General features: G+C 45.3%; 1 protein-coding gene across 1 annotated transcript in view; it reads left to right on the top strand.

Moving 5' to 3' along the window:
* Positions 1 to 772: 772 nt before the first annotated feature.
* Positions 773 to 13,536, top strand: part of METAP1 (methionyl aminopeptidase 1) — a 33,553-nt gene continuing 20,789 nt past the window's right edge. Inside the window, exons 1-3 of the mRNA XM_039541898.1 lie at positions 773 to 983; positions 9,901 to 9,952; positions 12,876 to 12,988. Of these exons, the coding sequence (XP_039397832.1) occupies positions 870 to 983; positions 9,901 to 9,952; positions 12,876 to 12,988 (279 nt within the window). The 5' untranslated portion in view covers positions 773 to 869. The remainder of the gene's footprint in view (positions 984 to 9,900; positions 9,953 to 12,875; positions 12,989 to 13,536) is intronic.

The raw sequence follows: 13,536 nt of genomic DNA, 5'->3' as shown, positions 1-13,536 counted from the left end.
AATACACAACGTCCTGCACCCCACCACCCATCAGCACCCCCACAACTGCACAGCACCCCACACAGAACCCCCACTCTCTAGCACCCCAGCATACACAGATCCCCCTAGTACCCCAGCACCCTGACCCCAGGCCATCCAGACACACCCTCCCCCATGCCCTGCCTCCCGGCGGCATTCACTGGCCCTGCTGGAGGTGACTGTCTGCTGGGCTGAGCTGCCAGTGCAGGTCCTGAGGCAGGGACTTGCTCTGGCCCCGCAGGAGTAGTGTGATCAGCCAGGCCAGGGCCTGCCCCAGGCGGCCTCCCTCAGGACCCACTTGCCTGGAGGGGCCCAGCCAAGCCCCCCATATTGTTCCCCCCAACAGGCTGAGACTGGCCAGGCTTCTGCATCAGTCCCAGACGGCTCAGCTCCAGGGAGACAGGTGGGGCCCCGCAGGCGGTGGGAAGCAGAGACTGCCTGGAGCTGGGGGGGGTGGTGCTGGGGTCTGCCCAGGGGGTGAGGAGGAGCCCCGGCGAGCAGGCCAAGAGGCGCAGTGGGGGGCGGGGTGGAGGCGCAGGGAGCGGTGTGCACCAGCAGGGCTGAGGGCCTCTGGGGCGAGCGAGGACCGCTCCGCTCCGCTCCGCAGCGCCGCTCTGACAGGGCGAGGCAGGGCCCCGGACACGCCCTTGAGCCTGAGCCGCCTGCCCGCGCGCGCGCACGCGGCCCGGTCCCGCCGCCGCCGCAGCCCGGCCCTACGTGAGCGGCGAGGGGAGGCGCCGGCCCTGGCGCGGCTGGCGCTCCGCCCCCGTTTCAGTCAGAGGGCCCCGCCGGCTCCTCCTCCCCGGTTGCTGAGTCGCTTCTGTGGCAGCCGCGGCAGCAGCAGCAGCAGCATGGCGGCCGTGGAGACCCGGGTGTGTGAAACGGCTGGGTGCAGCCACGAGGCCAAGCTGCAGTGCCCAACCTGCATCAAGCTGGGCATCCACGGCTCCTACTTCTGCTCCCAGGTAAGCCCCTGCCGCGGCCCTCTGCCCCGGGGTGCTCCCTGCCTGGGCTCACGCGGCTGCAGTCAGGGCTCTGCTTCCTGTCCGGACACCCCCGCCAGGCTCCCGCTGCTCTCCCAGCTGGGGTGCGGGGAGCCAGCTCTGAGCGGGAACCCCCGGCATCTCCCTGCATTGCTCGGGCGCTTGCCGTAGTTTCGGTTTGTCTGCGAAGTCCTGTGATTTTTGGGTTGCAGTGAGCAGGCGCTTTCAGGTGGAGAGAGGGGGCAGGTGTGTGACTCGGAGAGAGTGAGGAGCAGATGGGCCTGTGATCCTTCCAGCGAGGCTTCCAACTTTTCCCCCCTTTCACTCTTTCCCCCGAGATCCGCGTTTACAGTGGACAGGCAGAAACACACACTTGGTTTTTCTAGGCTTAGGCTGGATGATGTGTTCCTTTTGCAAAGGCGAAGTGGGGGAAAGATTGTACTTGGACCCTAAAGGAAAGTTCACACCAGAAAATTAGACCCTGAAGGAAGGTACTTTACTAGGGACCATGCTTCTGGGCTGGATGCAGGCATGTGGAAATGCTGAAACAGTTCTCCTTTTGTGTCTTTCACTACTACAGTTTAGCACCCTACATCTCTTTTCAGCTCTGTCATCTATTTCCGTCTCCCCCAACCCTCTTTTGCTGGACTTAATTAACTGCAAGTTAATTTGCAGTTCAGCTTGCTCTGTCAGATTCACAGTGCATTTCAGAAAGAAGGGAATGAGGCATTTCAATGGAGGGGGGGCAGTGTTTACTTTTATTTTCACAGAAATCACATTGTTATTGTGTAGGAAGTTAGATGTGGACTAGATTTTGTGTGTGTAAATCACTGCCTCTGTAATCCCATATATGTTTGTAATATTCCAATCTCGTGTAGACAGAGTAATTGTAGCATGGAAAGAGTTTTTCTCCATGCCTCACATTTGTTGTGTCCTCTTTTAAAATATGTATTTAATACTTTAACATGGAACCTGATAATCAAATGGCTTTAAAAATGTTCTTGTGCCTAGGGTAACATGGACTTATTGCTTTGAAAATATGGCTTTTCTTTTTTTATGGATAGGTTAATTAAACAAGCTCTTGGGGAAAAATGTTATAGGCTCTGTAGATTTAAGGTAAAATAACTATAATTCAAGCATGGTTAATCATTAGAAAGATATAAAATAAATAGTAAAACAGTTTTATCCTTGCCCATTGGCCTCAGTGAATAAATAGTAATGTTTTGGTTCATAATTAACTGGTGCAATTAATTGTCAGAAGTATCATTGATGATGAGAGAAATAGGATTATGATACATTTATTTATAAGGCACATGAATCTTACTGCTTCAGGGTATAAGCCAACTATTAACTGCTTGGGGTTGGGAAGAAACTTCCCAAATGGGTAGGTTATTCCATATTTATCCACTACAGAATCCTGTATCTTCCTCTGAAGCATCTGGTACTGTCCATTGTCAGACAGACTGCTAAACTAGATGTACCACTGGGCTGATCCGGAATGGTATTTCTGATTCTCTTGGTCCTAGGAGTGTTTTGTGTATAGAGGATTTGTGGGCTTGGCTCCACCATCACTACCCATTGTAACCTGCTGCCTTATGCAAAACAGGCAATATAGATTCATCTTCAGTATGTACTATATATAGATATTGGTGAATACAATGTGTTTTAAGTTAGTAGCTAAATCAGTAAAAATCTGTGGACAAATTCTAGCAGTATCCATAGGGTTTTTTTCCCCTCTCAAGTCTTCAGAATGTAGAAAGGATTCTTATTTTCTACTCTTCTACCTGAATACCAAGTACTGTTGTAAGATACAAGGAAAGTTACTCAAAATTATAGTACAACAGCTTATTTTCTAAAGCTCAAATCATGTGACACAGATAAGCAATGTGATCTAGTGGATAGAGCACTGGTCTGGGACTTGGAATACTTAGCTTCTGTTCTTGGCTCTGCCCCTGAATGGCTAGATAACCCTTAGGCAAGTCACTTCACTGCTCCGTGCCTCAGTTTCCCCATTGGTAAAACGTGGATAATAACACTCACCTCCTTTGAACAGTGTTTTGAGAGCTGTGGATGAAAAACAGTATAGAAAACCTAGATATTATTAAAAGCCAGGAAACCTTGCAAGGAGCCACAGCGGGACAGGTATTGCACTACAGCTGTGCCGCTGTAGTTCTGTAATGTACATGCTGCCTATAGCAATGAAAGGGATTTTCCTGTTGCTGTAGTTAATCCATCTTCCTGAGGGTATGTCTACACTACGAAATGAGGTCGAATTTATAGAAGTTGGTTTTTTATAAATCGTTTTTATACAATCGATTGTGTGTGTCCCCACACAAAATGCTCTAAGTGCATTAAGTCGGCAGACTGCGTCCACAGTACCGACTTCCGGACTGTTGCACTGTAGGTAGCTTTCCCACAGTTCCCGCAGTCTCCACTGCCCATTGGAATTCTGGTTGGAGATCCCAATGCCTGATGCGGCAAAAACAGTGTCGCGGGTGGTTCTGGGTACATGTCAGGCCCCCCTCTCCCGCCCGCCCTCCCTCCCTCTGTGAAAGCAACAGCAGACAATGGTTTGGTGCCTTTTTTCCTGGGTTACCTGAGCAGATGCCATATTACGGCAAGCATGGAGCCCGCTCAGCTCACCGTCACCGTACATCTCCTGGGTACTGGCAGACGTGGACTGCGTTGCTACACAGCAGCAGCTCATTGCCTTTTGGCAGCAGACGGTACATTACGATTGGTAGCCATCGTCGTCGTACTCCTGAGTGCTCTTTTAGCTGACCTCGGTGAGGTTGGTCAGGGGCGCCAGGTCATTTCCATTTTCTGCTGAGCACCCAGGAGATGATGATGGCTAGCAATTGTACTGCACCGTCTTCTGCTGAGCACCCAGGAGATGACGATGGTTAGCAGTCGTACTGCACCGTTTGCAGATGTAAAAGATAGATGGAGTGGATCAAAACAAGAAATTGACCTGATTTTGTTTTGTGAAATCAATGGCCTGCTAAACCCAGGGTTTTGAGTTCAATCCTTGAGGGGGCCATTCTGTGTGACAGTTGTTTGTGTTTTCTCCTTGATACAAAGCCACCCCTTATGTTGATTTTAATTCCCTGTAAGCCATGTTGTCAGTCGCCCCTCCCTCTGTCAAAGCAACGGCAGGCAATTGTTTTGCACCTTTTTTCAGCGCAGAACCAGAAGCTGCAAAAGCAAACCCAGGCGAGGAGGCGACGGCAGTGCGGTGACGAGAGTGATGAGGACACGGACATAGACTTTTCTCAAAGTACGGGCTGGGCAGTGTGCCCTGGCAATGTGCACATCATGCTGATGAGCTCTGCATGGTCACCTGTTCTGATCAGCTCGCCACGCTGGCCAAACAGGAAATGAAATTCAAAAGTTTGCGGGCCTTTTCTGTCTACTGTCTACCTGGCCAGTGCATCTGAGTTGAGAGCGCTGTCCAGAGCGGTCACAATGGAGCACTCTGGGATAGCTCCCGGAGGCCAATACTGTCGAATTGCGTCCACACAACCCCAAATTCGATCCAGCAAGGCCGATTTCAGTGCTAATCCCCTCGTCAGAGGTGGAATAAAGAAATCGATTTAAAGAGCCCTTTAAGTCGAAACAAAGGGCTTCGTCGTGTAGACGGGTTCAGGCTTAAATCGAGGTAACGCTGCTAAATTCGACCTAAAATCATAGTGTAGACCAGTGGATGTAGTTAGGTCAACGGAAGAGTTCTTCCATTGCACCCAGGGTTAGGTTGGCTTAAGTAAGTCACTCGGGTGTGAAAAATTCACAGGCCTAAGGTTCCAGAGAAAATAATAAATTCCTTGGGAAGATTCTGAATCCATTCATATTCAGTACATATTTCCACACTCAAAAATGGTTTCTAATTAGTAGTTTGTTTGCTCTTGGCATAGGTTGGAGAGGATAGTCTCTGTGTCCTCATATAGAAATCCATGTACCGATTTATAGAACTGCCCAATATGGAAAATGTCTAAAAATATAAGTAGTAATACAAACAGTTAAATTTATGCAATAGTAAAGCTGAGTGTTTAAATGCAGAGCAGTGAGGAAATTAAACATTTTAGCTTTTTAGGGTTTTCTATAGTGCCCATAGTCATAGTATTTAAGTGTACTTTCCAGGTAAATTATATCTGGATGGCGAGGTCCCTAGTGGTCTATAGTCATCTTCATTTCTCCTTTCCCTGGTAAAGGTCACTTTTCTTGTAAATGAAGTTTTTCTCCTCTCTTTCTCAGAGAGAGGAGGTTTTAGAAATTTGCCCTAAACATGGTTACTCTGAATTTGTCTGACCCTTTCTTGAATTTTGTTTCATGTCTTAGGCCTCTTTAGTCTATCTAAAATTAATCTTTCAGTTTCAATTGAATACAGTATTCCTCTTTGCTTCTTGTCCTAAACTGTTGGGTAATATCCATCTGTTTTGTTACCCAGCTACTCTGTTCTACCCCCAAAATTGCTTCATTTTAATGGTGGATAAAGTCAAGGTACATTATCATTACTTTTCCAAAAGGTTATTGTGAGGGTTAACTTATAGTTATAAAGCATTTTGAGATCTTCAAATGAAAGGTACTGGAAAAGTACAAAGCATTTTTTTCTCTTCATTGTGTCTAAAGAATGATTATCTTTATTTGTGATTAATCCTTTCCAGTAGCAAATTGAAACAGGTGTCTTGGTATCCCAGATCAGGAAGTTGATACATGGAGCTGAAGCAGGATGTGTTTTTTCTGGTAGTAGTAGCAAAGGCCTCTTTTTAGGCAGGGGTTCTCGCAACAAATTTTTTGGTGGCCACAGAGTGCGGCCATCAACTCTTGCTGGTGGCTACTATGGCAATTTTTCCTAAAATACTTAATTACTTTAGGAATAAGAAAAATAGGCACATGTGTCCAAATCACAGTAATTTATTTATGTACGGTTGGGATTTTTTTTCTGACTTAATAATAATAATAATTAATAACAATGAACAGTTGTCTCTATTCTTTACTGGACCTAACCAGATTAGAAACACAAGGTTGCATGTTCTTGTCTTTTTTGTTGTTGTTTCTTTTGCTTTCTTGGTTGCCTATTTTTTTTTTTTAGATTTGCTAGCTAATGTTTGTTAATATCACAAACATACAAATATCACTTTTCACAGCAGACTTACTCAGCTGGGAGACAAATTAAGCCTTGGATGGCAATGTAGGTAGGGAGGCAGCGAGAGCCAGGGGTGATGGGGTGGATGGGTGAGGGGCAGGGGTTGGCAGCAGGGGCTATGGATGACTGGGGGAGGAGATGAGCCTGAAACCCAGCAGCCATGGGACAGAGCCCATGGCTGCGCAGCCACAGCCGGGAGCCTGAAGTCACACGGTTGGAGCCCAGGGCTGGGGCCAGCTGCCGTGTGGCCTGAGCCTGCTGCCCGCCACCCCAGGGTTGAAGCCGGAAGCTTGAGCCCCACAACCTCCAGGAAGGTGGGGGACTCACACTGGCTGTCTGTTCCTCTGGTGTTTGTGGCTCCAGAGGGGGGCAGGGCCCAATCCCTCCTTGTGGCCCCAGGGGAGGGGCCGCTGCTTTGCTATCCACCCGTCACCACCCAGGAGGCTGTCGCCACAAGAAAAAACCCTGGTGGCCAGCCATGGTGGCCATATTTGAGAAACAAAGCTTTAAGGTATATGAATAATGCGTGCACAAAGAGTACTGTGTACACGTTCCATAGACTTCTTATTCCTGTGGAGATCTTCCTTCTAAGTAATGGTCAGACTCAGCACTACTTAGATTTAAAAACCATATGAAATTCAGCTACTACATATTCAGTTAAGTTCCCTGTGATTTTCCAAAATTATTTATCACATTTTATTTCAAAACCAAAAGTTTTCAAACTTTTAAAAGCTCACACTCCTCATGAATTTTCTAGGGAGGTTGTTGAATTCTCATCATTGGAGGCTTTTAAAAACAGGTTAGACAAAAATCTACCAGGGATGGTCTAGGTATACTTAATCCTGCTTCAGGGTGGGGTTGGACTGGATGACCTCTTTGAGGTCCTTTTCAGCCCTACATTTCTATAATTCTTTGTATGGGGACTATGTATTTAAGAGTATGAAATTTTAAGGCTAAACTTTTTTTTTTTTTAAAAGTTCATTCTCACATTTGTGCATTTAAAAAAGTTTGTTTCATATTCAGTAACTAAAAGCTGTCTTAAATGCCCTCAACCCTCTCCAGTTGAGTCCCGTAGGCAATTTTTGAATATTGTGAGCAGCTTAAATATCCAGTTTTAAAATGGAATGTGCCGCTTAACTCTTGGCCTTCTGGCTAAGAGAGGTGAAAACATTATCTAGTGTAACATATAACTCCACAGTAGGAAAAAATGCACAAGTCAAGGAACTGGCTCCAAAATGTATTGTCCAACAGGGAGGTTGCACAAGTCATCTCAAGCAGAGTTGGGAATAGAACCTAGGACTCCTATATGGCAGATCCAAGTCTTAGCTACTAGCCGCAATGCCTTTCAGATTGAATTGATAAGCTAAATATATGTGCTTAGATTATTTAGCAATAGCCACTACACAACACTTGCACCTGCCTCTCTGAGGCTGGGTTAGATCCTAGGATTCCTGAACTGCAATATTTAAGTAGTTGCACGATGGATCTGCTTTAAATAAAATTGATTTAAATCACTAGTCAGGAAGACTCGATTTAATCATGGATTTCTACATAAAAGTGCATTCTTGTTGGTTGTTATAACCTTAATACATATTCTTCACAACTCATAGATGTAGCACTAGGCTTTCCTTATAAAGGAAAAAAGAGCTTATTTTTTCTCAGAAATTTCAGCTGTTGGTGTAAATCAGTGGAATTACCCTCTTCCAAACAGTTAATGTGAAATTGCCCTCTTCCAAACAGTTAATGTGATTAAATACAACCAAAAAATGTTCATGTGAATAAGACTTTCATCTACAAGAACAGACAGTTTAGTGCTAAGAATAGAACACTATTTGCAATTAGGCTTTCAGATATATGGAGGAAGACTCTCAATACCTGCTATTTAGAGATATGCGATGCTTAGCACAATGGGGAAAGTCAGTGACTTTCACTGAGGGCTGGCCTGGAAGAGTCAGGCACCCTGGCCATAGTCTTTAGGCAACTCATCAAAGTGTGAAAGGCATTGTGTGATACTGTGTGTATGCATGCATGTATGTATATATTATGCATGGTGTGTGCTATGTCTACACTTAAGGTGGCATGTAGAGTATGTACGCTGCATGCCCCCGAGTATGGGTATGAATAGCAGTGTAGATAGCGAGACATTGCTCAGGTGAGTAAAAACATGCCAGAACCTTAGGGTATATACTTTACATGGCTCTCTATGCACCCAAGCGGTGCCTCCTATGCCTACCCTGCTACTTTCAGCAGTGTAGTGTCCCACTGCCTCCCTGCTGCTGTGGTCTTTCCCTGCCACGCTGAAAGGCTCCACTGGCAGGGAAAGGCTCTGGTAGGGGGAGGCAGCAGGGAAAGGCTCCAGTAGCTCCTCACCGCTGGAGCCGTTTTCCACCGCAGGGAACTGCTGCCTCCCTCCCCCCGCCAGAGCCTTTTACTACTTTGTGTAGATAACATACTGCAACGTGAGGGGAGTTCGTTTTTCTCTGTGGCATGTAGGGTACATGCTGTTGCAAGTGGAGACAAGGCCTGTGTGTGTGTGTGTAGAAAATCACACACAACCCATTGCTGTCAAATCCACCTCTTTCCCTACTCTCAGAAATCCATCTGCTGTTCTAACAGGGATTAATTTAGATTTCAGCTTCCATGCTGTTTTCTCCCAAGTACCAGCCCCATTTAGAAATGGCATATGTTGGCCTGCCAGCGAGGGAAGGGGGTTCCTTTTCAGCACCTTATTCAGCCACCCTTCTATTTTAATCTCTTCTTCCCTCACTGTTTTTTACCTTAACCTATTGCTTGCCCTCAAATCCTTTCCTTATCCTCTGCTTCTTTCCTTCTACTCTTATCCATTTTCTTTTTCCCAACCATTTGCTGTACCACCCCCTGCCCATTCAGTACTAATTCATTCCTTTGCTTTTTCCTATTCCCATGAAGTCCTCTATTCATTCTTCTTTCCATCTACATTTTCTCTCTTTCTTCTCCCCATATACATTGTTTCATTTACACACATTTTTGCCATGCTTTACATTCAGGCTCACTATCTCCATTCATTTTTCTACATTTCCTATTTCTGTTCTCTCTGTCTAGTGCATACACGCACACATATACCCATATATTTTTCATTTGTGCGCACATCATGCCAGTTGAACCCTGTTGCTGCCCCTACAGAGGTACCCAAACAGAGGCAGGCAGAATGCATGCTGCAAGAGGAATTATCCTGCCCCAACAACCCAGGGAGGGGACCATCGTGGTCCCAGGCCTGGTTCTCAAACATTTTCATATTGCGAATCACTTCCTGTGCTGGAGAACCTCTCCTGCACACCTCCCTTCCCAGTTGAAACACTAGGAAATGTGGTAAGCACCTAGCATGCATTGGCAGGGAGGTGGACTGGATGATTGAATGAGCCTTTTCACCTCTGACTGCTGTGATTCTATGAACTGCCTGATACTACATCATCCTTGTTGCAACTATAGTGCTTGGTTACACAAAAAAGTAATAGTGGGACAATATCAAGGAGATGAGAGGAAATCAAGTTGCTGTAGTGGAATGGTTGCAGCTGTTTGGCTCAGTTCCCTCCCTTTTGCATTATAAACCTGTTGAATACAGTATTTTCCAGTCTTGACACTGGCAGTTAAAGCAGTGTTCTTAAGTGTTGCTAACATAGGTAATAGAATCCTTGTTAAATATAGTTTGTCATCCGTTTTGTGGAGGTCACATTCTGTCCCAGACAACGGTGATTTTTATATTATTTTCACTTTCAGGAATGTTTTAAGGGAAGCTGGGCCACTCACAAGTTACTACACAAGAAAGCGAGTAAGTAAGCTCCTTATCCAGTCTTTATTCAGTATATTTGTATATGAAGATCAACTATTCATGCTATTGCAAGTGTTTGTTTTTTTCAATCTAGTTTCAAAATGCAAAATAAGGGCTATATTCTGTCCTAAGTTATACAGTGTACTCTGATTCTATGCTAATGTGCATGCATGCATAAGCATCGTTGTGGGTTTTTCTGAGATACCTGGCAGCGTGCACTGCACATTGGAGATTCAGCTTAGGCCCTAAACTGTTACTATAAATCTAGGTAAAACTAAAGGGTTTTGGCATATAAATCTCTTTATTTCTATTCATGCCACGCCCATGTCTGACTGAAGTATTGCTGAGAGCTAAACTGTGAACAGAGAAAGGAGAACAAATTATGACAGTGACATATTGCCAGACTTTTTGCATTTTGTGTTTTTAATGCCTGAGGCACAAGGGGAAAAAAAAAAAGTTTGAATGGTTATACTAAAATTGAAATGTCCCAGACAGCCAATCAGAGTACAGCTATGCTGGACATTTAGTGCTTATGTATGTAGAAAAGCTCTGTAACATCTTTTTACATTAGCACTACCAGTGGTGGAAGCTGTTGTGAAACCAGGTTACACAGTTTTTAGTAGATGGCACAGTAGTAGAAATACATATGCTCGGCCTACGCTACAGGTTCCGCTATCGGTAGCACTGGTGCAGGAAAAGGCTGGCAAAGTTTTCCTAGTGTAAACTCATTTATATGTTCCACAACTGTAGAGTTGTTTGTGTGTATGCAGTTCCTTGAACTTGGATTGTGGGTGTCTAATTTACATGCCTGTGGTTATTTCTCAATAACAATACTTCATATATTCAAATCGCTTTACTTTGGCTGTTACAATCCATTTGCTCTGATTGGATGCATTACTCATAAAAGTCCGACATTTAGAAGAACGTGGGGAAGAAAAATACCCAACAACAAAGAAATAGATGAAAGGGAAATCAGCATTAAAAATAAGTGAGAGGGATAGAAGCCAAACTCTTGACTTCCTTCCTCCCACCCCCCACGTTACCTACCTTAGGCTCGCTAAGAGACTTGTTCCCAGACTAAAATGTCATATGTGTTTTTATTGTTTGGGAGCAGCACAGAAAAACACTAATGAATTTTTCTAGTTTAGACTCTTCCCCAGGCAACTCTTGCCACAGTAGCATTCAGTATTGAGTCACTTTGCACCATTGCAATGGCAGTACAGACAAGAAATGCAAGTATTTTAGATGCAATGGTGCAATTAATCCTCCCAGTGCAATCCCACAGGGCTCCTGCCCACTTGTCAGTGACAGTTTTGACGGCTCAGTGTAAAGCTACTCACTTTACAGTAGCATAAAGGCCTGAGAGCACCTGAGCAGTTCTTCACTGGTCCTGACTCTTCCAGTTCCCCTTCCCCCGATGCCACTAACTACTGAGTTCTAACGGATAATTCAAGATAATTCTAAATACTACTATATTAAAGCTTTTCAGAAACCTGAAAACTGTGGTTTTTTTTTTTTTAAATTGTCCCATGCGGGATTCACCAAAAAAACAAAAGGATTTTTGTTCATCAGCCATCGTTCAGGTAGATGCTCGAACACTAGATATGCAGACTCTGATGAACTTAAATCATTGGTGTCAAGTATCGGGGTAGCCGTGTTAGTCTGTATCCACAAAAACAACAAGGAGTCCGGTGGCACTCATTGGGGTTGCCATAGCAGACTGTTCTCATACTCCTGAGATCTCAAAATGGGAAAGCAAAAACAAGGAATCACGTCACTAGTTAAAGATGATGCAGCAAGGCTACTCTCTTTGTGGTACTCTAGTACTCCAGTCATCTCCTCCAGCACTCTTAAAAGATTGATAAAGAACTGTGTTGCATTAGCTTGGGGTTACGCATGAAGGAGGAAACTTACTGCACTACACCTCTACTCCACTATAACACAGTTGTGGGGAGCCAAAAATCCCTACAGCGTTATAGCTGAAACCCCATTATATCGGGGTAGGGGCGGCAGGGCTCCAGTGATTTAAAGAGGTCCAGGCTCCAGCCGCTGCGGGGAGCCCCAGGCCCTTTAAATGACCGGTGGAGCCCCGCTTCCGCAGCCCCGTGGTAGGGGCGGCAGGGCTCTGGCGGTGATTTAAAGGGCCCAGGGCTCCCCGCAGCAGCCGGAGCCCCGGACCCTTTAAAGCGCTGCCCGATCATGGAGTGGTAGGACCTGGAAGGGAGCCGGGAGCCATATGTGCTGGAGAGCAGCATTTCCTCCCAGAGCTGGGTATGTGCCATGAGTCCCGGGGAGCCTCTGGCCAGAAGGTCCATCCATGGCCCCCCACAGCCCCCCTGTAGTTGCCTGCCCACCCAAATATCCCATGCTGGCTATGCCACTATGGTGGGGAAGTAGTGGAGTGGGGCGGGGTCTGGGGCCGAGTGGCGGGTTTGGGGATCCATGAAAAATTTTAAATAAAAATGGGGGTCCTCGGCTTGCTAAAGTTTGAGAACCGCTGCCTTAATCGAAGGGGCAGAGATGTATTTTATCCCAAGAGTTAATAAAAACAAACACAGAACAGGGTATTGGGGAGTCTGAATGAAAATCACTTCCCCTCAGTAATTAGATTTTGCTTGCTTGGTGTCTCCAATATCATTGTCCTATAAATCCTTGCATTTTCCTTAGAGTAAAAAAAGACAAGACCTACATATCTAATGGAAAAAAAACAAACAGGGAAAATAAACTTGAAAAACAAACACATACACTTTCAGACTTTCTTTGTGAATATTGTAAAGAAGCCCCCTCAGCTCCCCCCAAAAAAGGTGCAAATCGAGATGTTTGTTTTTCTTTTCAGGTCACCTTTCATACTCTCCCTATTTTTGGAGTAGGTGGTTAATTTGTCCCAATATCTTGAAATTTAGTTTTATTTTTCATTTTGCAGAAGATGAAAAAGCTAAACGTGAAGTTTCATCTTGGACTGTGGAAGGTGACATTAACACAGATCCCTGGGCTGGTTATCGATATACTGGTAAACTCAGGCCACATTATCCCCTAGTAAGTGGCTACGTTATCTATTACAAGTGGCAGAAGTAAAATCTGATTTTTTTTTTTTCAGGTGCTTTCAGCAATGAAGTCAGAGAAGGGAAAGTCCTTGGCAATTGATCATTGTGTGTGTGTGTGTGTGTGTGTGTGTGTGTGTGTAAAATTTTAAGACTACATAGGGCTTGGCTACACTTGAGAGTTGCAGCACTGGTGGAGGCTTTCCAGTGCTGCAACTTAGTAACTGTCCACACCTGCAAAGCACATCCAGCACTGCAACTCTCTGGCTGCAGCGCTGGCTGTACACCTGGTCTGCTGGTGAGGTGCAGCTGTGCAGCGTGCGCTGCTGAGCTGCTGTCTGTCAGGTGGCCACACAAGCTGCTGTTATATTGTATTCATATTAGGAGAGATTATCAGAAATTTGCTTTAAATAATTCTTTCTTTTTTCTCTTGTCATCTCTTGTCTTTTTGTTGTGTTGTCTCCTGGGCTCTGGGGCTAAAAAAAAAAAACACAAAACAAGCTCCTGTTTGCTGTGATCATCTATAACTGACTAATGAACATC

This window comes from Mauremys reevesii, linkage group 5, assembly GCF_016161935.1.
Source record: "Mauremys reevesii isolate NIE-2019 linkage group 5, ASM1616193v1, whole genome shotgun sequence".
Classification (NCBI taxonomy): Eukaryota; Metazoa; Chordata; order Testudines; family Geoemydidae; genus Mauremys; species Mauremys reevesii.
Note: the sequence above shows the minus strand (reverse complement) of the source record. Positions and strands in the feature narration are given on the sequence as shown.